The 27049-nt window shown below is 40.8% G+C and overlaps 2 protein-coding genes across 2 annotated transcripts in view; one reads left to right on the top strand and one right to left on the bottom strand.

Moving 5' to 3' along the window:
* Positions 1–27049, bottom strand: part of CENPP (centromere protein P) — a 281077-nt gene that overhangs the window by 68010 nt on the left and 186018 nt on the right. The window lies entirely within an intron of this gene.
* Positions 1919–26744, top strand: ECM2 (extracellular matrix protein 2). The gene is made up of 11 exons (XM_053301074.1): positions 1919–2102; positions 2947–3027; positions 6581–6895; positions 10818–11006; positions 13388–13963; positions 14501–14616; positions 16485–16620; positions 19378–19535; positions 19916–20055; positions 23295–23621; positions 26324–26744. Exons 3-11 carry the CDS (start codon positions 6604–6606, stop codon positions 26535–26537), a joined length of 2148 nt encoding a protein of 715 aa, XP_053157049.1. The 5' UTR covers positions 1919–2102; positions 2947–3027; positions 6581–6603; the 3' UTR covers positions 26538–26744.

Raw genomic sequence — 27049 nt, 5'->3', positions numbered from 1 at the left:
TAAATAGCTTGTGTCATAGCAGAAAATTACAAGAACTTCTGGAACTGAAGCCCCCCCCCATCATTCCACCCCCATGTGAAGGCATATGCCCATTGCCTTAATAAAAGAGTGCAACATGCTCCTGCTTTTGCCTAACCCTTTACATTTCCAGAATGACCGGGCATAGAGTTATGAAATTGGACACACATATAGTCCAAAATGGCAGGACTGTGTATATTTATTTCAAGGAAATTGTTCAATCCTGTGATTTTTTAGTGATTTTTCCCTACTGCAGTAAAGCTGCCAGAAACAGTTCACTATCCATAAGTACTTCACATCCAATGAAAGTGAAACTAACTATGGTTTTTGATCTAAAGTTTCTGCATGAGAACTGTGAAGCAAGGGACATGTGTTGTGGTTTTAATGTTTTCCTCCTATGAATGCACTATATGTCCATATTGGTTTTGTGTTTGAACTGTGGAGCAAGGGACATGTATTGTGTCCCAGTTAATTTGTGAATGGTTAAGAAGCTATGTGAACCCACTGGGGCTTGCATAGTCTTTTCTTTTCTTTGGGAAATGCACTCTGGCTCAGATCTGTGGGTTTGTGGTGAATGATCAGAAAGATGTATGGAGCCTTTTGGGATTGTGTAGTTGTCCCCCACCCCACCCCATATGCACTCTGGCTCAGACCTGTGGGTTTGTGTTGAAATGTGTATACTGTCTATATATGTACAGGATGCATATTTTGCAGGGCTTTCCTGCCAGTAAGCTCATTAAGTCCAGGATCCAAAACTACCTAGGCTCTACCTCTGCTTCATCTAATAAACTGCTAGTAAGCAGAAGCTCAGCATACAGACCAAGGCATTTCTCCATGCCCTGACAAACCACTGCTGTGTTCAGCATTACGGTTCTACTTATTCAGAGATAAAAGAGAATTGGATCTGTTGATCTTGCCAGGCAGTTTTGATTTCTCTTCAGCTCTTTACAACTTCATTTACCCCTTGAATATGGAGTGCATTCAGGGTTGCTAGCCAAAGATAAATTATCATATAAAGCAGACCCAAAATGAATTACATTATAACTTGGACAAAGTTAGAGAGTAATACGTCTCCCCCCCCCCCAATCTCATTGCCTTTTGTATCTACACGTTGTTATGGCAAGCTGAATTATGTAGCTTCAGACAAAAGAGTGCTTAAAAGTTCTGTTAGATTTATTTCTCGTTTTTGAAACTTAGCAGACTCAAAGAGTGACAAAACTCTGATGCTCTATGGAAACATAAGCCAAACAATGAAGGAACTCACTCTTTTGGCACAAAGAAAACTTGAGGGTAATGTACTTTCCTTTTTTGGTTACCAAGCCACTGTTACTTCTACAGAGCTTCGTTTAGTATCGTATTTCAGGACCTAGTTACTCTTCAATGTAAAAAGGCAAGTAGAAATGCTGCAGTCATTTGTTTTCAAAATTCTGTTGTGACTAAATGCATTACTCCAAGACCAAGGTCAATACTAAATTGCGGGGGGGGGGGGAGGTTTTGCTTCATAAAGTCTGCATCATAGAAAGATTCAGTATAAACAAAGTGTTACCAGATAAACTGGATCATTAGGGAAGGAAATAGCAGCTTTATTGAGAATGCCTATTCTGAAAGCTATGCTCAGGTACCATGTAACCTCTAACGTGCAATAAACTCACAGTAGACTACGCTAAACCAAATTTGGAAAATGTTTATAGCAAAATTAGGATTATATTATCTGCATATAATTTTCAAGTTTGGTGAAAACAGACTGATCTGCATTTACTTATGTAAGCATATTGTTGAAAGGAAACTTCCAGTTGTGCCTTGTCAGCCTAAGGACCAAAAGCATTGTGCTGCTTTTCATTTTCGTGAAGTTTGTACTATTCTCAGTAGCTGTATTAGCTGAATCTCTGCACACAGGACAGAACTGTGCCTTATCCCCAGGGAAAAGGAGATATTTCAGACTTCACTAAAGAGTTATCTAACATGTTTCAACATAACCCTACTATTACTTTCTTTGCTTTAAAGACAGCAGCTTGAACTTCTCTCTTTTGCAGCTGGAGATTAAATGACACCAAGCAAAACCAACTGTTAGGTTAGATTACCAGGTAATATGTTATGCTTACATTTTAAACTATTGCTTACAATTATGGTTGATTAATATGGAAATCCTATAAAGAAATTGTGCTTGACAACTGCAGTTATACTGATCAATGTAAATGTGGTGGATTTATATATCTATACAGGAGAATATAGATGCAAAATTATGTTTAGAAAGTATGATGTATTTAATACCATTAACTTTAAGCAGTATGAATATCACCAGTTAAAGAAGATGCTAACAGAAAATGCAATGGAAGGATTACTTAATTTTTATGGAGAACATTAACATGTTGACAATGTTATTGCAGTTGCTAATTAGCTAAATTCATAGTTGTTAAATTATGACATAATAGAATTACCATGCTATAATAGTAAAAATTTACTCTTTATTCCTAAATGCATTGTATAGAACTTCCCTATTTCCTTTTTATTGCCTATACAGTAGTCTATTAGAATCTGATCATAGATTTAATAAGATTATTAATGCAAACATCATAATAAAAAGGTCCTTTGATTAGCAATTAACCATTTCCACAGTTTTGCTGACAGAGTAATGAATGGCCAGTACTCTTAATATTTTGTTCTGGGAACATGTAATGTTTCCCTTAGGTACTGCATTCTTTGCTACTGTAAGCAATGTGTGGAATATAGTTGGCACGGTGTAAGCCAGGACAGATGTTACTTCCCAAATGTGGTATGAGGGTGGGCTAGTCTCCTGCTCCACATGCACCCTGCTCCGACAGAAAGTTCTGTCTGAACTAGCAGGCTACCTTGTTCACCTACACGTAACAGATTACTGAATATAAATCTATCATAGCACAATGTGGACTTGCTATTTCCATCTCACAGATTTCATCCAGGGACACGTGGAGGGTTCAAATTACAGGAATCACAGGAGCTGGAAATCTGCTTCCTCTCATATTGTGTTTTGTAAGTCAGTCTAACCAGGCCTTGTAAGGGGCATCTTTTGGGCATTTTCCATGCTGAACTTCTTTTCTCATCTCCTGGAAACTACGGGTTCTCCTCTGAACAAATTCAATGGGTCAGCAGTCAAGCTGATTTTGTATTTAGTCCCCTTCCTGTCCAGTGCTCTTTTAAAGGAAGGATATCTCTCCAACTATTGTATGTGGACAGGATATGATATTACCATTGAAAATATGCTTGTGGGAGTGCTACACAAATCGTAAGATGTAGTTGGGATACAATTAGAAGGGAAAGAGCGTAAGAATATTGCAATAACGGTTAACAAGCATGCTCCTGATCAAATAGCTATAGAAATAAAACTATTTGCATATTATTTTGTTTATTTACATAACATATACATCACCTTTCAACTAGATTTCCAAGGTAGTTCACAGAATAAAAATAAAATATACTGAAAACACTTAGGAACAATTTGAAATCACAAAACCTAGCACAATTACCAAAAGAAGATACAGGAGAACCTCATTATACGTGGATTCTATATCCATGGCTTCGCATATTCAAGGGTGTCTGATTGACACCCGGTTTCATTATCCATAGATACAATGGGGTATCCCACATATCCATGGTTCCCAGAGGGCCGGAAGTGACTGTGGAGGTCATTTCTGGCTGCCATTTTGTCCATGATAGCCATTTTGTGATTTTTGGGACTATTTGGGAGACATTGCTGGATGCTGGAGCATGATAGTGCACTTTATTTGGCCCATTATTGTGCTTTTTAAAAGTCTGGGAAACTGACCCCCACATTCCCATAGACTCAGTGATTCATTATCCGTGGTTTCATTATCCATGGCAATATGAGGGAATGGAACCTCTGTGGATAATGCAGTTCACCTATATAAGATAATTCAGCTCCCTAAAGTCTGGTGGTATAGGAGTATTGTAACTTACTTCTGAAAGGAAGCAAGAGAAGGAAATAAACTATGATTGAGAAGCATTCCATAGGGGCTACCACATAATGGATCTTGCTGTTTGTGGATGACAACCAGATGTCTATGAAAGAAGGATCTTGGAGTAAGGCCTCATTGGTTTATTTAATTTATTTTGAATAACGTGATGTCCTACACCTGTTCAAAGAGTGGCTTACAAATAAAATGCAACCGCATTAAAACAATAAAAAAGAAAAGCAAAACCAGCATCATCATAAAACAACAGACATATAAAACATAAAAGCTGCTAGCAAATCAAAAGCGGAAGAAATAAAACTACACACACAGGAGCAGCAGAAAGAAAGAAACTCGGGGGAAAAACTAGTCTTGGATTCAGGTAAATACAGTATAAGCCTATCTGAGACTTTGTGACTGACTGACATCCAGAGCAGCCATGGTGCAGAAAGGCTGTTCTTAACTAGATGGAGTCTTGCCAAGCAGCAAAGCACATGCACAGGGGAGACGATTTTCGCTGCTTTCCTCTGCCCCCCATATGTGCTCTTTGCCTTCCAAAAATATGTCCCTGAGGATTACACAGTGCTCAGGGACATATTTCTGGAAGGCAAGGAGCATTCAGAGAGACAGTGGAGAGCAGCAAAAATGGTTTTCCCTGCCTCCACATGTGCACTCTGCTGAATGGCAACACTCCGGCTGAATAAAGGTTAGCCTCTCCACTCAACCCCCTGAAGGCTGTTCTGGATGTTAGCCATGTCACAGACTCTGCTCTTGGCCCACCATAGCACAGATTTGACTGATGAGTATCAGACATAGGATTTTTTTCAAGGTAGCACTGTGGTTGTGGAATCCCTTCCCTAGGGACATCTGCCAAGCTTGCTTTCTGTTTTTTAAACAAATACTTGTTTATTTCCTATGGCTTTTTATAACCAATCTTCATTTTATGCTGGCTCTTCATAGATTGTTGTGCTGATGTGCTTTTATCTGTATGATTTATAATTATGACTTTTTTTCTTGTGGGTTGTATTCCCTTTTTAAATTGTGAAAATTACATTTTTAAAAGAGAGGTTAAACATATGTAACATAAAATTAAAAATATGTATTTCCATCCATATGGAAACAGTGTCTGTACCTGGGTCTAGGAAGGCAGCACTCGAAGGAGCTGCTGAACCAGTAAAGATTGACTGCAAATAGATGGGTTATATAGGATCCAGGAGCCCTACTCCTTCCTGAAGCTCAGGCTGGCCCTTATCCAAAAGAAGTGCCTAAGCTGCCTCCTCCTCTTCTCAGTTGGTTCATTGGCAGGAGGCCCCAAGCCTTTGGCCCTGGTGCAGCGTCACCTCTACTTCTGGGGCTGCTAGAGAGGGTTTGGCAGCTAGGATAGGAGTATCAATGGACATCAGATCAGAGCTTCAAGGGTGTGATCGATCAGGGGATCTAGGGGCTTTTCTTGAGGCTGGGGATCTTGACCGGGCATGTTCATCTTCCTCCTCCTCCTCTGGTCTCCTAGTCAGAATCAGGTGGGTTCTGACAGCAGCAGAGGACCATACATTTTCTTAATAGGTTCAGCACACAACTGCTGAAAATCTCTCACACACATGCCAAACAAAGGACATAACAAAGAAAGCTTATGAAGGAGTGATGTATCATCTTACTGGGCTATCTATATATATGACTGGGCTGCACAACTTCAGCCCTCTGGCTGTTGTTGGTCTACAACTCCCATCTCCTTGACTACTGGCTACTGTGGCTAAGGATGATGAGACCAACAACAGCTAGAGGGCCAAAGTTGTGCAGCCCTGATTTAGGATGATTAAGCTGGCCTATGACCGAGTACTATGGCCTATGAATGAGTACTTGCAATGCATTGTCTCATCTGGCTTTTGTATTAGAAAGAAAAATACTGCTGCTCAAGCAAAGCTTAATTTCAGCCAAAGCTAATGAGGGTTGCCCCTCACAAATATTTTAAATGTAAGGGTTCAGCCCTTATTTTAAACATATTTAAAGTACGTTTAAATATGTTTTAAACAACATTCTAAACATAAGGAGAGTGCAACTTTGCTCAGGCTACCTCTCTCATCAATGAATTAATTACAACCAAACTGCCATATATCTGAGATTAAGAGAAAAAGGCTCACACATCAGAGTTTGCAACTTGATGTAGCTGAGGCATAGCTTGAGTTCTTCTGATTACAACTGAGAACTGGGAGATAAGTCAGTGGTATTGTCCCACTGGTCCACAAAGGACTCATAATGAGCAGCTCGAGGATAGTGCAAGCCATGCAGTCTGAAAAGTGTGTGTGTATTTGTTTCCTCTTGAGGTGAACCTGGAATTTCCCAAGGAAAACAACTACTTGCCTCTTTCCAGGACATGTCAATACAATATCACCCTGATGAAAGTGAAAAAGCTTGCACCTGGATGTTTCCTAAGTCATGGCCAAAAACCAGCAAGATTAATCTAGTTCTGTCTCTGAGAACTCTTCTTTCTTGGGCTAGGATTATCACAGGGACAGCTGGGAACCAAGAAGATTAAATAACAATAATGTGCTTCCCTGAATATGCTCAAGAAAGCATTAATCTATGAAACTCAATTTTTCTTCTATATTCTACTGCAGGATACAACATAGAAGGGGAAAAAATGAAAAAAGAAGCATTGCTCTGTTATCTTCTGCTTGTTTTTCTGTGTGCTGCTCTTGCTCAGAATAGTAATGAAATGCCTAGGAGAGCAAGGAAAAGAATGCGCTACAGAGGATTAAGAAAGGGTTCTTTCGCAAACCGTAGACCAAACAAGCAACTACAAATCAAATCCCAAATTCCTACCACTTCAGTTCCAAGCATTCCACTTATTAATATTGATGGTGATATTACTGAAGTATTTGACTCTCTAATTGGTTCAGATGGACAAGAATCCAGTTACAATGTTTTACCAGGTAAGCAAGAAAAGTTAACTACTCCATCCATGTGACAAATCAAACTTTACCAAACATGTGAATTTATTTTCAGGGAATCATGTGCATCATGTATGAGGTTTTGCCCAATCCAGGTGTGGAGGAATAGCTTTCTATATCACCGCTTGCCACAATTTGTGGAGGATCCACACCACTGCTAACACATGACACAGATCTCCCTGACTATTGCTTGTTTAACCACTGCCACCAAGTTTTGTGCTCTAGGTTGAGTCTGCTACAACAGCCTTTCAAACTTCTGTTGCAAAAACAACCTTTGGTAGAGTTGTAAAGCCTATAGGTGTGGGGTGGATTACAATTTTTCTATAAACAAGAAATTTTACTTTACAATTAGTCCAATCAAAAGTTGTTTCACAAGTTCAGTATATATAAAACAAAACTATTAACCAAAAGAGCATAGGGAACAAACAAAATGTGGGCAAAAACTCATCTTCTAACCTGACTGAGCCCTAACTCTGGGGCAATTCACACGATTATCTTGGACAACAGACAACAGGCTGGGAGGGCATGGGGGAAAGGCTACACTTAACCTACCTTCCCCCAAACAACCGAACTGTCAATTCTCAGTGCACCTCTGACATGCCCACACAGGCAGCCCTGCTCCGTGCAGCACAGAGAGATCTGTGGTGGAGGGATCTGGGTCCAGAACTTGTTGTTCCGACTTCCGGACATTCCTCAATGCATTGCACAGCATGCACGTTGTATTGGGGATACCACATCATATGGGCGCTCTATGAGCATCCCCATCAGATGCAGCCTAAGGAGTCACACGATACCCAGTAGCCAGGGCAAGGGTGCAAGAACATCTTTAACCTTGGCTAAATGCTGGGTTGGTTAAGGGGATTAGGTGGGCAGGGAGAGGAGGGATCCGTGAGGATCCCGCTTCTTCTCATAACCAGCCTAACCCTGCTTGGGGCAGCCCAGGCAGGGTCAGGCTGGTTGTGAGAACAGCCTCTTAGAGTCGCTGATGAACACCTTTAGCAGCTCTTAGTTCTTTTTCCTCAATTCAGCCTCAAGTTCTGTTCTTTCTTCAACTGGTGACTTCAGACTCTCCCTCTCTGCTAAAGCAGCCTCCTATATATACACAATTTTTCTCTAGCCATTTTTTAAACAACCCAATCAGTATTACTTGTTCCCTCCATTTACAAAATGCAACCAATTAAATCAAAGCTCCTTTTCCATCCAAAATTAACTTAGCACATTGCATCATCTTTAACTGAATCTTGCTTGAGCAGAAGCCATGAACTGTTGACCCTACCAGCTTTTCTTTCATACAGAGACTTTGCAAGCATATTATAATCACAATCTCTTTACAATGATAATTAGGTTTTAGGAATATCAGTGCACTAATAATACAATTCATTTAACAAGGGCTTATTTACAAAAAACCAAGAGGCCTAGGCCTTGTTCCTCCACACCAGAGAATAGGGTTTGAGCAGGACAATGAGGTATCTCCTTACATGACTGCCAGATGCTATCATCAGTCCCAAGCTCTGCTGCAATATTGTTTTTATAATTTACCTAACAATATTTAAGGTAGCAGAATAACTAATATTTCTTTTTCTCAATATACATTAAACAAACTTTAGTTCCAAGCAATTCCTGATTTTTTTCCTTTGCAAAAAAGACTGGCTAACATCCTGATTAATGGAGTTCTCGTAGAAGGATGTTGCACTAGCACAAAGCTGTTGGCTAACTACTTGTGCTAAGTTTGGAGCTTGCATTCCATACTAGAGTTGCACTACCACAAGCACGCATGTGCTTACACAACAGTTGCTCAGCCTGTGGTACACCTAATTTGTTTTAAAGGAAACAGTTCTGCAAATCCCCATCTTCTAGCACAGGGATTCTCAATGTTGGGTCCCCAGATGTTATTGAACTTCAACTCCCATAATCCCCAGCCACAGTGGCCTGGGCACCCAGCGTTGAGAATCCCTGTTCTAGCACAACTGTGTGCATTCTTGCAGGCATGCTGCTTTGCTTGTTATATAAGCACTTTGTTAGAACATTGTCCAGGGTGTTTTTGGATATAATTACTAAGGCTCCATTAAAAACAGAGGAAAGGAAGAAATTAGACAAAGCATTTGCCCTAGTATTTTAAGAACCTTATTAATGCAGCATATGCATTATCCAAAACAGATTGTGAAGAGCATGTGGTTTTCTTGTTAGAATACAGGAGGAGTTTACCATTGCCTTCTCCCGTGCAGTATGAGATGATGCCTTTCAGCACCTTCCTATGTGGCTGCTGCCCGATATAGGAGTTTCCCATATCCTGGGAAAGACACAAGCAGGGATTCATATGCGTCTACCCCCTCACTTTCACATGTAAATTTCTCCTTCCCTTATGCACAACCATGGTCAAAGGTTATGGCAACACCAACGTTAACCATGGCTAGTGCTAACCATGGTTTACTCCTAAGCAGGATTTGTAATAAGCTGATTTCTGATCCTGATGGTCAATGTTAAACTATGTAGACATTTGGTATCACATTCTGCCCCCTTTCAATGAAAGTTGTTACAGTCAGGTATTCATCCATACAGGATCTCTTGAATCCCAGGATTTCAATGGCAGGTCTCTTATTGCTGTCAAAGGTAGGTATACAGAATGACAGCAAATAACTTCTTAGGAACATTGGAAGCTGCCATATACTGAGACAGACCATAGGTCCATCTCGCTCAGGATTGTCTACACAGATTAGCAGCGGCTTCTCCAAGGTTGCAGGCAGGAATCTCTTTCAGCCCTGTCTTGGAGATGGTAGGGAGGGAACTTGGAACCTTCTGCCCTTCCCAGAGCGGCTCCATCCCCTAAGGGGAATATCTTACAGTGCTCACACATCAAGTCTCCCATTCATATGCAACCAGGGTGGACCCTGCTTAGCTAAGGGGACAAGTCATGCTTGCTACCACAAGACCAGCTCTCCTCTCCTAAACAAGGTCTTTGTTTAGTCACAAGCTGGTTGTGAGCTCACATTAGGCACTTGGAACAAGCTTCAGAACTGGTATTACACAGCGCTGAAATTCTCTCAGGCTTCTTAGGCAGTAACTATTTTAAAAATAAATCTCGTATGGCAAATTTGATAGTGAATTTGTTGCACAGATCTACAATTTTTTAACAGGAAGGGTAATCATTAAATTCTAACTTCTTATGTAGAAGGGTGCTGTTCTTCACTTCTGCCAAAATACAGGGCCAACACCATGAAGCCCAACTACCTTCTTGATTGTTTAAGCCAGGGATGAACAGTTTAGTTAATCTTAAAATATGCCATCCCAACACTCCTTTTCAGATTTTGGCTAGTTGCTGGCTTGATGAGCAACAGAAGGTAAAGTGACTGTGGAAGGGCATGCAAGTCTGCCATGTAGGTAGGATATACTGTGACAAACATCTAAACTCAACAATACAAGTTAGCAAAGACAGAGGTTTCAACAACCACCAAACATGTAATAAAGTGTGTGAAGAAGCCAAATATAACTCTGAGAAGTCACATAGCAACTGTGTGATAACATTCAAATTCCCTTGATTGCTGGATAATTTTAACACAAAATTATCCAGCAATCAAGGGAATTTGAATGGGCAAGCCCATGTTGTTCTTGGAAACAACATAGAAATGTTGGTGCTCCTGTGCACACAAGGTTTAGCATTTCCTATAGAAATATTTGACAAATCCCAGCTTGCTTGGTTGTTCCAGTGTATCTGTATCTGTCCTGTAATTACTAAACAGGAACTGCATAATTTTAAATCAGTATGTTCCAAGTATTCCTGAAAGGAGTTCTGTTATCATGCTCACATGTACAAATTGTTTTTTAGGCTGGCACTACAAAAAGCCAAAGCCACCAAGAATTTCAGATTACCTATGTTTTAAGTCTTCCTTTTGTTTTTGATTATTAGGAAAGGAAGGCCGCTGTTTTGCAAATGGGATGATTATGTATGACAAAGCTGTGTGGTCTCCTAAACCCTGCATCACATGCCTCTGCTCAAAAGGAAAGGTGTTGTGTGATGAAACCATGTGCCATCCTCTGACATGTCCCATAACCAAGATACCCGAAGGAGAGTGTTGCCCATTGTGTGTGGATATTGGTACAGTATACTAATTTCTCACATACTGCAAACATATACTGTGCATACAGAACATATTTTATTGCAAGTAAAGCTGTTCTTCAAATGAATGCAAGTGCAATCAAACTAGCAACCACAGATGGTGACCCTCCACCCAGGACATGTTGTGTTTGTAAATCAGCATCTCTACTGGGGTTAGTGTACACACAGCTGCCTGATTCCCATTATAGTGGTGGCACTTTTTTGAGCTACTACTATCACAGGAATCAGATATGAAAGCATCAACTGACATGAACAGCTCTTTCACATGAGCCCAGCCAAGCCACAAGCCCAGCAACAGACTTGGCTGCTCTTGGAGATTATAGCATGGGAGGAGTCACATCTATGAGATACAATACACTTATTTCTCATAAATGAATTACAGACCAGATTTGCAGTTAGCCGGCAAAACCAACAACCCAGAACCTTTTTGCATCATGAAGATGTTCCACTGCTCCCCTGATTTCTTCTGCCATGGAGAGTTAAAAGGCAAGCAACATGATAAAGGGCAATGTGCCTTCTAAAGTCACTAGGAGATAGCATGTGAGCATCAGTTGCCACCAGAGGCGTAACTATAGGGGGGGCAGGGGGGGCACGTGCCCCGGGCGCCATCTTTTCTGGTCACGTGGGGGGCGCCGCCATGACAAAAAAATTTTGTAAATTTTTATTTTATTTTTTGTTAATACAAATGTTTCCTGCTCGGTGCAGCAGTGCTGCAGCAGTCATGGGAGCGCGTCGGCACCCCCTCCCCCACGAGCGGTCCCTTCCGCGCCACCCGTGGGCCCCCCATTGCTTTGCTGGCGCCTGGCGGCCAGTAAGTGGCCTGGCTTGGCGGCGGCTTGTGAGGAAAAACCTAAGTATAATGTAGTATGTTGGGGGGGGCGGGGGGCGCCATTTCAGTGCTTGCCCCGGGCGCTGTTTTCCCTAGTTACGCCTCTGGTTGCCACCTTGACAGCTATTAAAGAAAAGGTGAAAAAATACAGCTGGACAATCTTCTTTTGTACTGGAAATATTTTCCAGTCATGATGTATACCAGTTTGTAATTTTGGGTTAATGCTACAGAGTTAGTTACAGAGTGGTTACTACTGATGAAAAGATCATTTGGTATTCCTGAGATACAATCATCTATAGTATATCTCTCATTATTAGGTCCCTGGGCCCTAATAATTAAATAATGATTCAGTCATAATGATTGATAATACTATTTCCAAAAGAGCTGGAAAATGTTAAAATCCTTATGGACAGAAAACTGGAATGCCTGCGTCAAGTGGGAGTTACAGGCAGACTCGGGGTGGCCACAGATAAATCAGTGGAATTTTGTCTGGGCAGCAACAATATTTACTGTGTCTGACTCACAGCCTTTCCTCAGGTTTTGACCACTCAGATCCTTGGCTTGAACTCCTGGCTACTGCTTGATGGCTGCCTATCTTTCAGTTCTGACAAGTACTTCAAGAACTCAAATGTTTAAATAAAATCATTACTAAGAGACACTCAAGTTTGAATAAATACATATATGTATACAATACACACATACAGTGGCCTGTTTCACAGTTTGATTGATCAGGAACATGAGCCAAACCTGTGTGCTCCCTCCTTGCCTTTCTCATTTGGTTTTGTTTCGGAGCCATGCCATTTCAGTCCTGGCTTGTTAAACCACTTGGCAAAGATGGAAGCTCTGGTTTACAAACCAGGATACGGAACTGCAGGATGAAGTTGGTTTCACATCCTGTCTGCAACTTGTATGCTTTTTGGGGTATGATTTTAATGAGTTTTCATTTGCAGTACTATATAGCATAGCATTGCTCTGTTTTGATTATTGAGGTCTCTAGACTGATTTAATAAACTGATGAAGATTCCAGCTTCATACGAGCCACAGACCTATGCTTCAAGGAGCCAGGATGTCTGGCAGTGTGCAATGTAAAGTGGAAACAGGGTGGGGAGACTGAGTGTGAGGGCTCGGCTTGTGTTCCCGATAAAACATGGCTCATTGGTTGTGTGAACTGGGCCACTGTGTGCAGCCCAGCAAAACTATTGGGGGGAAAGTTAAACTTATTCTGAATAACTTTCTGACCTTTGATCCAAGATCTTTAATTTTATATGCAACATATACTTTGTTAATATTCTTTAATATTACAGATCTTTAGCAATGCCTTTAATAAGTAATTTATATATTTCTCTCTTCTTTTTAAATTGTATTTACATGATGCATTGTTTGTATTTCTTGTATATTGGTCTATGACCATAATAAAGTTCTGTTCTGTTCTGTTGATGCTTTCTGCTAAAAACTCTATTATCTTTTCTTTTAATATTACCATGAACTATTGTCTTCACCACCACCACCATCATGGCATCCTTACATTCAGTAATAAGCAGTGACACATCAGAATTTTCTGGCGATTCTCCAGCACCCAATGACCCTAGTGATCCAGTCCTGAAGGACCGACACACACAAGATGAAAAGGATGAATTATTAGAAAGAGACAAAGAACTACTTGAAAAGAAAGAAATTAGTATGAAAAATAGAAAGAACAGGAAGAGGAAAAGAATAAAAAGCCACGAAGGGAGGGTAAGAGAGGCACATATAAATGATCAAAAGGAAGAGGAAAGAAAGAGAAAAGCAGAGGAAAAAAGAAGAAGAACATACGAAGAAGAAGAGCTAAGAATTGAGAAAGAAGTCAAGAAAGAGGAGCAAGAAAGTGAAGAACAAGAGAACATTCAGCATGAAGGAAGTGAGGAAGAAGTACAGGAGGAGGAAGACATTTTACGTGGTGATGTATTCAGAATGCCCCCCCGTTTCTCAATTCCTGAGCCTCCTACTGAAATGCCTCCTTTACCAACTGGGTGTTCCATCTTGGACAACACAGTAACCTGTAGTAATGCCAAACTTAAACAAATACCACCAATCATGGATGCAGAGCTTACAAGCATAGAACTTGTAGGTAAAGGAAAAGTTCACTTCCTATTTATTTCACTAATTTTCAGATGTTTCCCATACTAATGCTAGTATAATGTTTTTCCTATTTGCACTGGATACTGTTATCAAACTGAGAAAATTGGGAGGGAAAAGAGGATGTAATGGATTTTTCCCCCAGTCCCTGATCTGTTATAGATTCATAATTGCCGTATTATGCAGAACCAATATCTAGATTCCTAAAGTTTACCCCACACCAACTATTTACACCACATCACACCCTCTCTGGCATCTCCAAGATAGGGCTGAGAGAGATTCCTGCCTGCAACCTTGGAGAAGCTGCTTCCAGTCTGTGTAGACAATACTGAGCTAGATAGACCAAAGGTCTGACTCGGTATATGGTAGTTTCCTATGTTCCTATTTGGTCACTAACCTCACTAACATGCCTTTGCAGTACTGAGTATTTGCATGATGACCAGGGATAGGAATTCTTACTAAACTGGAAAATTGTCCACAAATGAGAGTAGATCTTAAAACTATAGTTAATCTTTTCTTTTGGAAACAGGAAACAGCATCACTGCCATTCCAGATGAGGCTTTCAATGGGATTCCTAATTTGGAAAGGATTGATCTTCGCAAAAATAATATAACCTCTTCTGGCATAGGTCCCCAGGCGTTTAAAGTAAGAAAATCTAGATTTTACACATAATAAATACAAATGCACTATACTCAAGCTGCATTAACTACAATAATTTTATTTTACTGCATATTGTGGGAGTTAAAAATTATTTTTGTGCATTTTTAGTGGATTGCTTAAGTACCACCTTATTTATGCGTAGTGAGCAACAAGTTGCTTATCTGTAGCTGATTATTTTTGACTTGTCACCCATGCAGTCACATCTATAGCTTCTGCACCTAGAGCTTTCTAGAGCTCAGCCTCAAAAATGTTGGCATGAACCCCACCCCTCTGCAGCAAATGCACATGCTTAGATGGGTATGGCGCACACCTCCTTCCTCCGTTCCTTTTAAACCACCGAAGTGGAACAACAAAAAAGCAAACCATTTGATAGAAGTTGCTGCAACAGGGAGGAGGGAGGGTTGTGTGACCTCACAGATAAACACTTGAAGAACATCTGTCATTGTTAAACAACCTGTTCTTCTTCATGCTCTCCAGGCAGACACACCAATGGAAGACTAGCAAGCTATGTTACCTGGAATGGTGCAGTTTCCTCAGTTGAATACTACATTGCACTGCCAAATGCTGCATCAGAGTGGGGGTGAATAATGAGAGTGTAGTGTCTGACAAAAGTAGAAGTTGCAGGTGCAGCCATGGCTGTCACAGAATGAACCCTAACAACTTCAGGAACAAGTTGAGGAGACAGTTGGTACACCCATTTGATAATAAAGGGGATCCACAGAGAAGAACATTGAGAAGACACAACAAGCATCTGTGAGCTGCATTTGAAAAGTGTGTGACACACTTGTTGAATACAGGAGACAAGAAACCACAAGTTTCCTAGGCTGTATTTGGGTCTGGAAACACAAGAAGTTAGGTGGTTGGAGCCAAAACCAAGCAAATCAGTTTGGAGTGTGTGCTTGGCACCTGGGCCAAAGAATTGGAGGCCTGAGGCACGTTATCCCACAAATTGGTGCTATGCTTGGTAGATGAATCTGTCATGCCTGCTAGAGATAGTGTCTTGTAGCAGTAGTCTGAGCCTGGAGGTACTGAACAACAATATATATTTATATACTGCTTTTCAACAAAGGTTTCCAAAGTGGTTTACATAGAGAACTAATAAATAAATAAATAAGATGGCTCCCTGTCCCCAAAGGGGTCACAATCTAAACAGAAACATAAGATAGACACCAGCAAAAGTCACTGAAAGTACTATGCTGGTGGTGGATAGCGCAAATTACTCTCTCCTTGCTAAATATAGAGAATCACCATGTTAAAAAGGTGCCCCTTTGCCTAGTTAGCAGGGGAGTACCATTGAAGACCATTCCACTTCTGGTCCTTGTCACAGCAGGTTTCTCACTTGGAGCTCTCCAGGGTTCTGCAACTCTGACTTGCCTTGGACCTTGTGAATTCCTTCCTGCAGGATTGGGCATGATACAAAGGGATGGTGGTAGGAAGTACATGAATCAAGGAAACATATTTGAAGAGGAAGAAATATGAGAAAAAGGAAGAAGGGTATCAAAATCAAGGATGGAGTCATAGTTCTCGCATTGCCTGTTCCCCCTCCTTGTGTGATCTGTCATTCATGGTTAATTTTAAAATATGTTGACAGGAACAATTACATAGCCAAGTAGATTTTGTTATGTAATGAAGTTGTAAATCATGAATTAATTATTTAGAACAGCTGCAGAATTACACCTAACCACACTGGGAATGTTCTCTGGACTAAAAGGTTAGACTGTGTATACCGCTAGTCTTCATGAAGCAGGTGTTCACTTAAAACAAAAAGCAGCTAAAATAAATATATTCTAAAACTGATTGCTAAATGCAGTTACATGCTGATCATATGATTTTCAATGTTTCCCCCGATTCAGATCCTGAAGAATCTGCAGCGCTTATATATGGATGGTAATGCACTAGTACACATTCCTCCTGGTTTGCCATCAACTTTAGAAGAACTTAAAATAAATGAAAACCAGCTACATGCAATTGATGAAGATAGCTTTGAAGGTAATGTTAAAACCATAAAACCATTTTAAATGATGTTAATGAGCTTTCAAATTAATGGCAAAAAAAATATATATCTTGAGATGTGGCCCATGCAAATAAAGAACTGTAGTGTGTGAGAGATGACCTTTCCACACATACAGCCATCATGAGAATCAGCAGAAGGAAGCTCTGTCTGTATCAGTGATACAACCCACAGGAATGTATTCCCAGGGAAAGAGGGCTGGATCAGGTGCTTTTTATAGCTTATGAACTGTACTACACCTCTTACATATATCACCAATATGACATCTCATAGCTGCACAAAGTAGCTTGTGCCAGTGTAGTTAACCAGTTAACCCATGACTCTCTGAGGCTCTTCAGCAGTGTGAAGTGCCTTAAGCAGGTTTGTGGGGAAAGCAGGCTTGACTTGCTCTTCCCGCACACGAGCAGGCAGCTCGCCAAATGAAATGAATGTTCTATAGCAAATGTTAAGGTGTGCTTAACTTACAAAAATTGCACAGTCCTAAAGGTGAGAAAAGCTACCTAATAGTGCAGCGGGGAAGTAATTTGCCTAGGGAGCTAGAGGTTGCTGATTTGAATACTCGCTGGTATGTTTCCCAGAGTATGGGAAACACATATATTGGGCAGCACCAATATAGGAAGGTGCTGAAAGGCATGATCTCATACTGTGAGGAAGGAGGCAATGGTAAACCCCTCCTGTATTCTACCCAGAAAAACCACATAGCTCCGTGGTTGCCAGGAGTCAAAACCAACTTGACAGCAAAATCCTTTCTTTCCTCAGTCCCCAGTAAGCATCCTTGAGAAAAGATGCAAGGCTGCATGCTCACTCTTTCTTAGCTCCACTTCCAAACCTACCAATATATGGAGAGTTTGACTTACACAAGAAATAGTAAGAAAAGTGTACATTAGAGGCATAACACAGATCCTTTGCAAGACACAGTATTAATCTGTTTAACCACCATAACCCAGACAGCAAAGGTGTGAACATTTTAAAATGTGAACATTTTAAAAAGTTACTCTCAAATATGAGGCACATAGGGCTATACTAATGGTAGCCAGCTTGTGAGTATATCAGTTGTATCATAATTTGTTGTTTTGCAAAACTGAAGTTTTTATTTTCATGCAAGAGGTGATTTTAATCCCAATTTCTAATGCAGTCAATCCTATTCCAGGGTTACCTTCAATCTAAGTTCTCAGGGGACTGCAGAGGGAAGGCAAATTTTCTTGCATCTATTATATTAATTCTCCTGGGTGTGCCTTGGAATGTGCGTCCCAGAGCCCAGCTGATTGGCTGGGCGGTGGACGCGCCTGATTGGCTGAGGTGCACCCAGAACAACTGGTTGCCGCCGCGGCCCAGTCGTGGAGGCCAGACGTGGCGGGCCCGGCTGCAGAGACAAGGCCCAGGAGGGGGGAAAGAAAAGGGGGGCCAAAGTGGCAGTGGGGAGGAGAGGTGGCTGGGCCCAGAAGCAGAGACTGGGGCAGAAGTGGGGGGAGAGGTAACCGCCGGTCCCAAAGAGCATACAGATGCTCTTTGCGGGGTTGGCTAGTTAACAGAAATTCCTCTATTTGTGCAACAACAACTTGAGCTTTCCATCATCACTCATATCCTACTCCCAATAGTCTCCTATCCAAGCCACAGATCCAGTCCACACCCACTTATTCTGCAATGGTATGTTATCAGGTGCTCCAAGATCATTCACTGGACCCACATATCCTGTTTTTAAAGTCAAACAATGTGGTAAGGGTGTGTGAGCCAAATGAAATTAATGTTTTTGAACTGACCTGGACTGATCTTGGCCGAACCAGGTCTGGTTTGGCCATCGAGCCAGCTCGCGAGGGGCTATACTTGTAAAGGGAAATCTGACTAGGATTCCCCTTTACAAATAAAGGAGGTTCCCTAGACAAAGGGTCGTGGTGGTGAAAGGGGAATATTTACCTTTAGTTTCCTGTGGGCAGGGTAGCAGGGACATTGGAGGTGGGGGCTCCTGCAACCCACCCCCGCCAGCCTCCCAAATGACAGATTGGGCTGCCAAGTATACCCCTCAAGCCAGCCCATGAGCTGGTTATTTGAACTGGGGCAGCGGCAATCCGGTTCAAACTCAACCAAACTGGGCTGGCTCATTGTTGAGTCTGGCTCAATGCGAACCAGCTCACACTTCCCTACAATGAGATTCTGGACTGCTGCAGGAAGAATTTGGAATGGTATATGTGCAATTGGGCAGGACAAGCAGAAAGTCTCTATGTAGGGTAAGAACTTGTGCCCTTGCATACAATACTTTAGTAAATTCAAATCGTATTTTAAATTATATATAGTTTCTACTAGAAAACTACTTTTCTGAAGCATGGCAAAGTAAAAAAAAAAAGGCGATTCACTGCAATAAAATGTCACTGCAAATCCTAATATGTACTATAATTGATCTTTATGCATTAATAAGTTAATGACACTTAGTATAATAGCTGAGTCTTATCAACCAATGATTAGCCAGTGCTGAGGATAGTAAATTGTATTCAGACACAAAGCTCTCTTGCTTTTATTTAAAAATATGAACATAAAAATGGCTTCTTAGATTTTTCAGAAGAGTTGGCCAGTGAATTCAGTATAGACAATATGAGAAACAGTAAATAGAGAATATTAAAAATCCAGAGAATATGGCCTCAGGCATCACTATTTCTCTATACCTAAACAGAAGCGAGGATAAATAATATTTTAAGTATTTCATTATGGTGTTTCTGTAACCATTATTTTATTTTCTAAAGGTTTAAAAAATCTGGTGACACTGGAATTAGAAACTAATAAACTTAGTGAAGCAAATGTCAGCCCTTTAGCTTTTCAACCTTTGAAGAGTTTGTCCTATTTGCGTCTTGGGAGGAATAAATTTAGGACTATTCCACAGGGTCTTCCCCATTCTATTGAGGTAAGAATACTTTTTCTTTCTTTCTTTCTTTCTTTCTTTCTTTAAGACTAACATTTCAATTTTTCAAGAGAACTGAGTCATGGTTAATTCTATTTTGGATAATAATTAAAGTATGGCTCCATACAACATGGGAAAAGTAGATATATATTCCAGTCATACTTCTGGCATAACATGTGAAAGGAGAACTTGTGCATACCCCCTATATGTTTAGAACTGTCAGCCTTGCCAGCAGTTTTGCTTGGAAACAGGGAAAGAACTTTTGCCATTTCTGCATAACATGAAGTTTTTAAGTCACAAGTAAAAAATATTTTTAATGTAATAATGTTCAGTATTTCAAACAATGGGCTTTTCACATATTTCCTTCTACCATTTAAAATTAGGAATTATACTTGGATCAAAACCAAATTGAAGAAATTACAGAAGTTTGCTTTAATCATACAAAAGATATAAACATAATTGTTCTAAAGCACAACAAATTAGAAGAAAGCAGAATAGCACCTTTGGCGTGGATCAATCATAAGTAAGTGTAAACAATCAAACTTTCCCCCCTGTCATTTAGTAGACCGTTAAATAAACAAACAAACAAATAAATAAAAATACCCTAAAGAAGATTACACTCTACTGAGTTGGCATAGTAATACACTTTTATTTGTGGTTGCCACTGACCATCCCTGTCAAGTCCTCTGGTTTGCACAGAGAAATCACGTGGGAGGTGGGGGAGGGGCAGGGAAATTGTCAGTCATAGCTGTTTACAGAAGACAAAGCAGAGAGAGATATAGAGATTTGTGCTCCTTCTTGCTTCTACAAAACCTTGGCATAAAGCTAAACTTGGATGCTCCCTTTCCCACAGTCCAATGGCATGCACAGAGAATGAGCGGGAAGGCCAGGGACCTTTTCATTATCAAAATGGACTTTGGAGGACAGCAGCAGAACACCTTGCTGTATTCCTGTAACACAACACCGACCTGATGTGATAGTAAATAATTTATGTTTACACTAAAGGCTTGGGAATGAGGAAGCAGAGAGAGGCACTCTTACCCCTGGACTTCTGGTCCGAAGTTCAGGGCCTCCACAGCCCCTGAGGTTCCACAAATTCTCTTTAGTCTGTCCCGGGTGGTGTGGTCGCCTGGCTGAGCATGATGCTGCTTAATTTGCAGGGGGGAGGGAATCTTCAAAGGCCTTTAGGTCCAGGCTCCAAAATTACTAGGGCAACCTCTGTTTGTGAATCTTTTCCCCTTCTAAAATGTGTCAAAGTGAAAGAAAAGACACTAGGTCCCTTTTCACAATCCTGTGAGAGGGCTACCGGGTGGGTTGCGGGTAAGGCTGCTTAAACTTACCTTCCCTACAGATGATTACTCAGTCCTTGCTGGGTGCGCTGATAACACACCCAGACGGTCACCAGCTTTCCCAAGCAGCACGGAGGTTTTGGGGTCAGGACACGTCATCCCGATCCCCAGATATCCCACAATGCACCACACCAGTGCACAGTGCATTTTGGAAATCCCCCCAGCCTGCTCCTGCCATGTGGCTCTGACACATGAGCAGTGAGCCCAGGTTAAGGTTGTGAGCGTGCCCTTAACTTAGACTAACAAGTAGGCTCCCTAAGTGGGTTTGTTGCCACTGTGCTGCCGAGAGCTGTGCGGCTCCCAGCGCTTCTCATGCACAGCCAAGCCTGGGCTGGGCTGCCTTAGCCTCCTTCTCTTCTCCCAAGAAGACTTCTTCAAGTGCCAGATTTGGAAGTTGGGTCTTTTTCGTCTTTTTTGCATTGGACCTTTGAAGAAGCAGTAGTAGTGCAAGTTTCTCTCAGTGCTTCTATAAAGTTAGCACAGAGTCATAGACCACTTCTCACTAAAATACTCTGCAACTTGTGGAGAACTTGGAAGATTAGTTATAGCCAGAAGGAGAGGGGCAGTTGCCATAGTGACGACAAGTGAACGTATGGGCCTCTGAGCAAAACATATGGTATAAATAGTAGGCACTATCCAAATCCTAATTATTTTTTGATATGAAACATCACACATATAATAGAGCAAAATTATGAAGCACCTTTCTCTAAAGCGGTACATATTTTGAACCAGAATACTTCACTAAGGTGCTAACATTATATTCAAATGAAATTATAAGTTTCCCATGTCTTAAAAAAGAAGAAGCAAGCATGCAGCTATTAAGTAGCCACCTGTAGTATGCTCATCCTTTATCTTTTAAAATAAGCAGAAAACCTAAGGAGTTAGGACTGCGGTCAAAACTGATTGGGTCATGATAGCACATGGATAATATAATATGGGGAAAATATATCACCAATAATCTTGCTTTCCCCTTTGTAGAGGGATTTAAAAAAACAACATTTGGGATTTCTAGTGAGTCCTGCAATACTGGAAAACAAGAAATCTTGGCTAGGGCAGTAAAGGAGAGTGAAAAATGTGGTCCTAACATTCAGGAAAAAATTACTTTAGCAGAGGTGTCCTGCACTGACTGAAGAGCGGAAAAAAGAGGAGACAGTTAAACCTGTGCTTATTCTTTTCAGTCCTGAAGAATCTGTCAGACCCTGGATACTGGCAGTTATATAAAAGTGTTTGGGCAATAACTATGGGAAAAGAGTAAGCGTTAGGAAAAAGTTTTCCTTTATGTGAACATTTTTGGAAAGCTAAGATATTTATTAGTGACAAATGTCTGTTGATACTCCTTTCTAAAACTCCATCTTGATATTCAGAATAATGTAGGATTTCAAATAGCCAACTGAATGCGGCAAATAAGAATTGCCCCCAGACAAAAAGCTCACCATGTTTTCTTCAGGCTACACATCTCCCCCCCCACCTTTTCCTCTCGTACACACCGTCCTTGAGCCCTGCCTTCATAATATAACCTTGCAATAAAGTTCTGCAATCTGTGCGCTAGAGTTCCCTGGACTAGCAGCGCACCAAATGCTCAATCATGTTTTCAAACTGAGGAAGATGGCAGGGCACAGATGCCTGGATATTCTCTCTCTGGCAAAGATGGAAAACAGAGGTGCTATCTGCTGTCCAGTCACCTCACTGCATACTCTATAGCTATCCTATGCTCCTTGGAGTGAGGCTAAAAGCATAGAAAGATTCAGGCAGGACTATCATTTTCCAGCCTCATCCTAGAACTCAGTGAGCACTATGCAAGGTTACCACAAGGGGTGCTAAACAGAGTGCACAACCCTCCTTTTCTCCACCGCCACAGACAGAGGAAATAGCTGTATTGTGCATAGTAGGGTGTACAGGCAACTGCTCCTTAGATGGAATGAGACTAGACTACAATAGTGCTTCACATCACTCCCACTCTCACCAACGTTAGTGGCAGGCAGCCCTTCTATATCATCCAGTTAAGGTGAGAAGATCTGAGAAATCCCACTTCCCCTTCGGCAGGATGACAGTCCAATATAAAGCACTGGCACATCCCCATTCCCTCCACACCTGTGGAAGATATGGGGGTATGGGCAGAGGAAAGAAAGAGGGTCAACAGTGCAAGAGAACTTCTCTGGGTAGATGAGTCACTATCCCTTGCAGTCTTATTTGCAATGCTAATCTACTGCAGGAACTCCTTTTCTGTCCAATCAGAAGCATAAAACTTTTCCCCAAATGGTTTTCAGATATATCTGATCATGCCTGAAAAACAGATAAGATTGTGTGCTCCCCATCCACTCAAGTGCTTGCTGTGGAATTCTATTTTGTTTGAAGACAATTTAGTTGCCTTGTGTTCTTACTTCTGTTTACCTTTTTGTTTTCTTTATTTTAGGAACTTGGAATCTATTGATCTCTCTTATAATAAGTTATACCATGTTCCCTCTTATTTGCCAAAGTCATTACTGCATCTTGTACTTATAGGGAACCAAATTGACAGAATTCCAGGATTTGTATTTGGACATATGAAGCCAGGGCTGGAATATCTCTACCTTTCATTTAACAAACTTGATGATGAAGGAATTGATCCTGTGTCATTTTATGGGGCATATCACTCTTTAAGAGAAATATTCTTAGATCATAACCAATTGAAGTCTGTGCCACTTGGAATTGCAGAAATGAGATCGCTAATTTTTTTAAGGCTCAACAACAACAAAATAAGGTAATTAAGTAGACTTGTTAGTTGTAATTACTATAATTGGATAACACAATATTGGGTATATTGTAGATCCACACTAAATCTGCCCCCCTAAACCTGGTTCCTCATCAGGCAGCCCAGAAACAGTGGGGTAATAGAACATTACCGGGGTGGGGGGAGGAATTTTGGAGAAGGAAACATATGTTAGGAAAAAAATCCAGAAAAGAATGCCAGATTTGATTAAAGGTTTCTAATTTCCCTTAGTTCTGAAACAACCTGTTCTAACTGCCAGCAGAGAGAGTTAACCCATCCCTCATAAATATTCAGGGATAACTTGAAATTTCTAGTTGAAAAAGATCATAGATTTGGCCAGTAGTAAATTCCTAAATAAATATAACTTCTATTTCAGTTTTAGTTTTAATTTCTATACACTTGGAAAGTACTTCAATAAGAATGAAATCAAATGAGATCAGAACGAACACTTCTTGTCAGAACACATTGATACATGGAAAATCCCACCCATACTGCATATGCAAGAGCAAAAGAAACAGAACACCACCAGCTAGTTTCAGTACAATTATTCTTATTTTAAAAAGATAAACGAGACACCCATCTGCCCTATAAATGTATCTTGGACAATTAGGCACAGAAAAGAACAACTAAAATGATCAAATATTTGAAGACATGGGCCAGGGTATTTTAAAAACCATCTCCTTCCATATAAACCTATTATCTGGAGAACCTCCTTTGTGATTGCCCCACCAGCAACATTTGAGATGAGGCATTCAGCCATCGGGACAGGGCTTTCCTAGGCTTGGGAACTCCTTTTCTTAGGGAGCCCATTTGGTTTTATTCCTCTTTGATTTTCAGTAATTTGCAAATACTCCACTGTTCCAGAAGGCATCTGGGGACATGGTAAATTCAGCATGTCCTGATGTTGCTAACTAAGCGTTCTCTACGAGTGTGCTTTTAAGGATTACACTGTTTTTCACTCCCCCTCACCCTTTTGATACCATGGTATTCTAGTGTTTTGGTTTTCACATTGTTGTTAGCCACACTGGGTGTCTGAGTAACAGAAAAACAGAATATAAATGTTTTAAAACAGAAAGCATTCTTTCTCTGTCCCTCATGGTAGTTAGTAGAGCTCTGGATCACTCATTGAAATTTGCTGTCAGTTGAAACCGGATACTCAAAAGGAAGCATAATTAACGCAATATAAGCATACTTTACATAACTGATTACCACAAGATGTGGTGGTGTCCACTACACAGTATTGCTGAAAGAAAATAACATGCTTTCACTCCTCTCAGTTTAATTTTGCCATATGCTAAATTTGATATGGGCACCAATGAGAAGCATGGGTGGTTGACTTACTCACTTCTGTGAAAGCCATAGTGGTGGTCAGGAAGAGGGAAGGCAGGCAGCATTTGAGGCAGCTGGGTTCAGGTGATCGTGGTAGCAGCAGCAGCAGCAGCAGCAAAAGTCAACAGCAGCTGGGTGGCTGTGCAAAACTTGGTGTCCTCATTGTGGTGATTGCCCTACAGAATCAGTGGGGCTTGCTTCTGAGTAAATATGCATAGATCTGGGTTGTAAATCTAGTGTTCTGAAAAATATCTCCTTCAGTTCCATCCATACTGATTGGAGCGTAAAGGTCCTCTGAATTCAAGGGCTAACATTTCTGAACTACCATGTTTTTATTGGCACAAGCTGGGAAGAAAGTATATCCCACTAGTTTGAACTATGTCCATCCTTGATTTAAAGCACAGACAGTATGCCAGAGGTAGGCAGACCTTAGATTTGCAGCATCTACTTTGTGCAGTTTAGTAAAGCTGCAGCCAGGAGCAACATAATAGGGAGGAGGGCAGAGTCAGGCACAAAATGGTGACTAAGGGTAGAGCCAATTGCCTACTGCACCCTTAAGCCACAGAGTAGGTAGCTCTACATATACAAGTACAAATCTAAATCTGAGTTATTACAGAGCAGGGATTCTAACTCCAAACTCTAAAATTAGCCGTCAGAACTAAACAAAGATGTGGTCAAAGGCAACCAGTTACTAGGGAACAAACAATGAAGTTGAGAAATAAATGATTAGCATAAGGTCAGCTACTGCAGGGTTGTTTTTTTTAACTTGCAGTTTTAAGAAACAAGTTGTGTCATCACTCTTAAGCATTAAGTCCCATTTTATATTTTATGGCAGTACCGCTTGAAACTATACAACTTTATTTCGCAAATAAAGCCCCTGGTGGTGCAGTGGTAAAACTGCCGCCCTGTAACCAGAAGGTTACAAGTTTGATCCTGACCAAGGGGCTCAAGGTTGACTCAGCCTTCCATCCTTCCGAGGTTGGTAAGATGAGTACCCAGAATGTTGGGGGCAATATGCTACATCATTGTAAACCGCTTAGAGAGCTCCGGCTATAGAGCGGTATATAAATGTAAGTGCTATTGCTAAATAAGCATACATAGGGCTGAAATATTCTTATTGTTGCTAGTAATAAACATCTGGGAGACAAAAACCCTTGCTGACCTAACTGCAAATCACCCATAAATTTACCAGTGGATTCCAATCTACCTTCTGCCTAGCCCTGTACTATAGAACCAAACCCACTAAGGTGGAACTTGCACTTTAAAACAGTCATGATCCTTAAAATGAGCAACAAGGAGAAAGAAATTTGCTCATAAAACATAACAGTTATTCCACTTTCACTATTTTATGTATGGCTTTTCAGGACTGTCCCTCCAGAGCGCATCTGTAGAACGAGGTTGGATGATGAGGATGAGGACGAGGAAGATGACCATGAAGAGGATGATTACGAAGATTCACAACTAGAACACCTTCATCTTGAACACAATTATATCAGTACAAGAGATCTTTCACCATATGCCTTTTCATGTGTCAGATCATATTCTAGTGTGATTCTGAAACCTCAGAAGATCAAATAAAAAAATGGTTCTTCATCATAACACTTGTTTATATATGTATATAATGTAATTAGAATATTTGTACTTCATCAGTGAAAAAACCCAAATGCATATTATAAAATATGTCTCACATCACAAAAGATTATTTATCATCACTGCAGGGGGGCGGGGGAATAGCTGTAGGAATGCCTCCAGGAAACTTGGAATGCACATTATTTGATATCTATTGAATAAAATAAATAAATAAATAAATAAAAGACCTGCAGCCTATTTTTCATTCTAAGTAAGGTAATGTAATATGCTACTATCTATTTAAATGTCAATGTTATAAGGAATCACAGTAAAATTGGAGGTTAGAGAATTGATTAACCTTGAGTTGACTTGGTCAAGGCAACCTGTAAGCCAATGAATTATAATAAACTAGCTGACCTGGCACAGAGCATCTGAACCCCTAGTTCTCCCTCTCTTCCCCCCATCTTCATTTCATTCTCGCCCCCCACTTTAGCCCCATTTCGTTCTCCCTCGGGGGGCAG

Source organism: Hemicordylus capensis, chromosome 2 (genome assembly GCF_027244095.1).
Source record: "Hemicordylus capensis ecotype Gifberg chromosome 2, rHemCap1.1.pri, whole genome shotgun sequence".
Taxonomy (NCBI): domain Eukaryota; kingdom Metazoa; phylum Chordata; class Lepidosauria; order Squamata; family Cordylidae; genus Hemicordylus; species Hemicordylus capensis.
The sequence above is the reverse complement of the archived record's forward strand: the minus strand, read 5'-3'. Positions and strand labels throughout refer to the sequence as shown.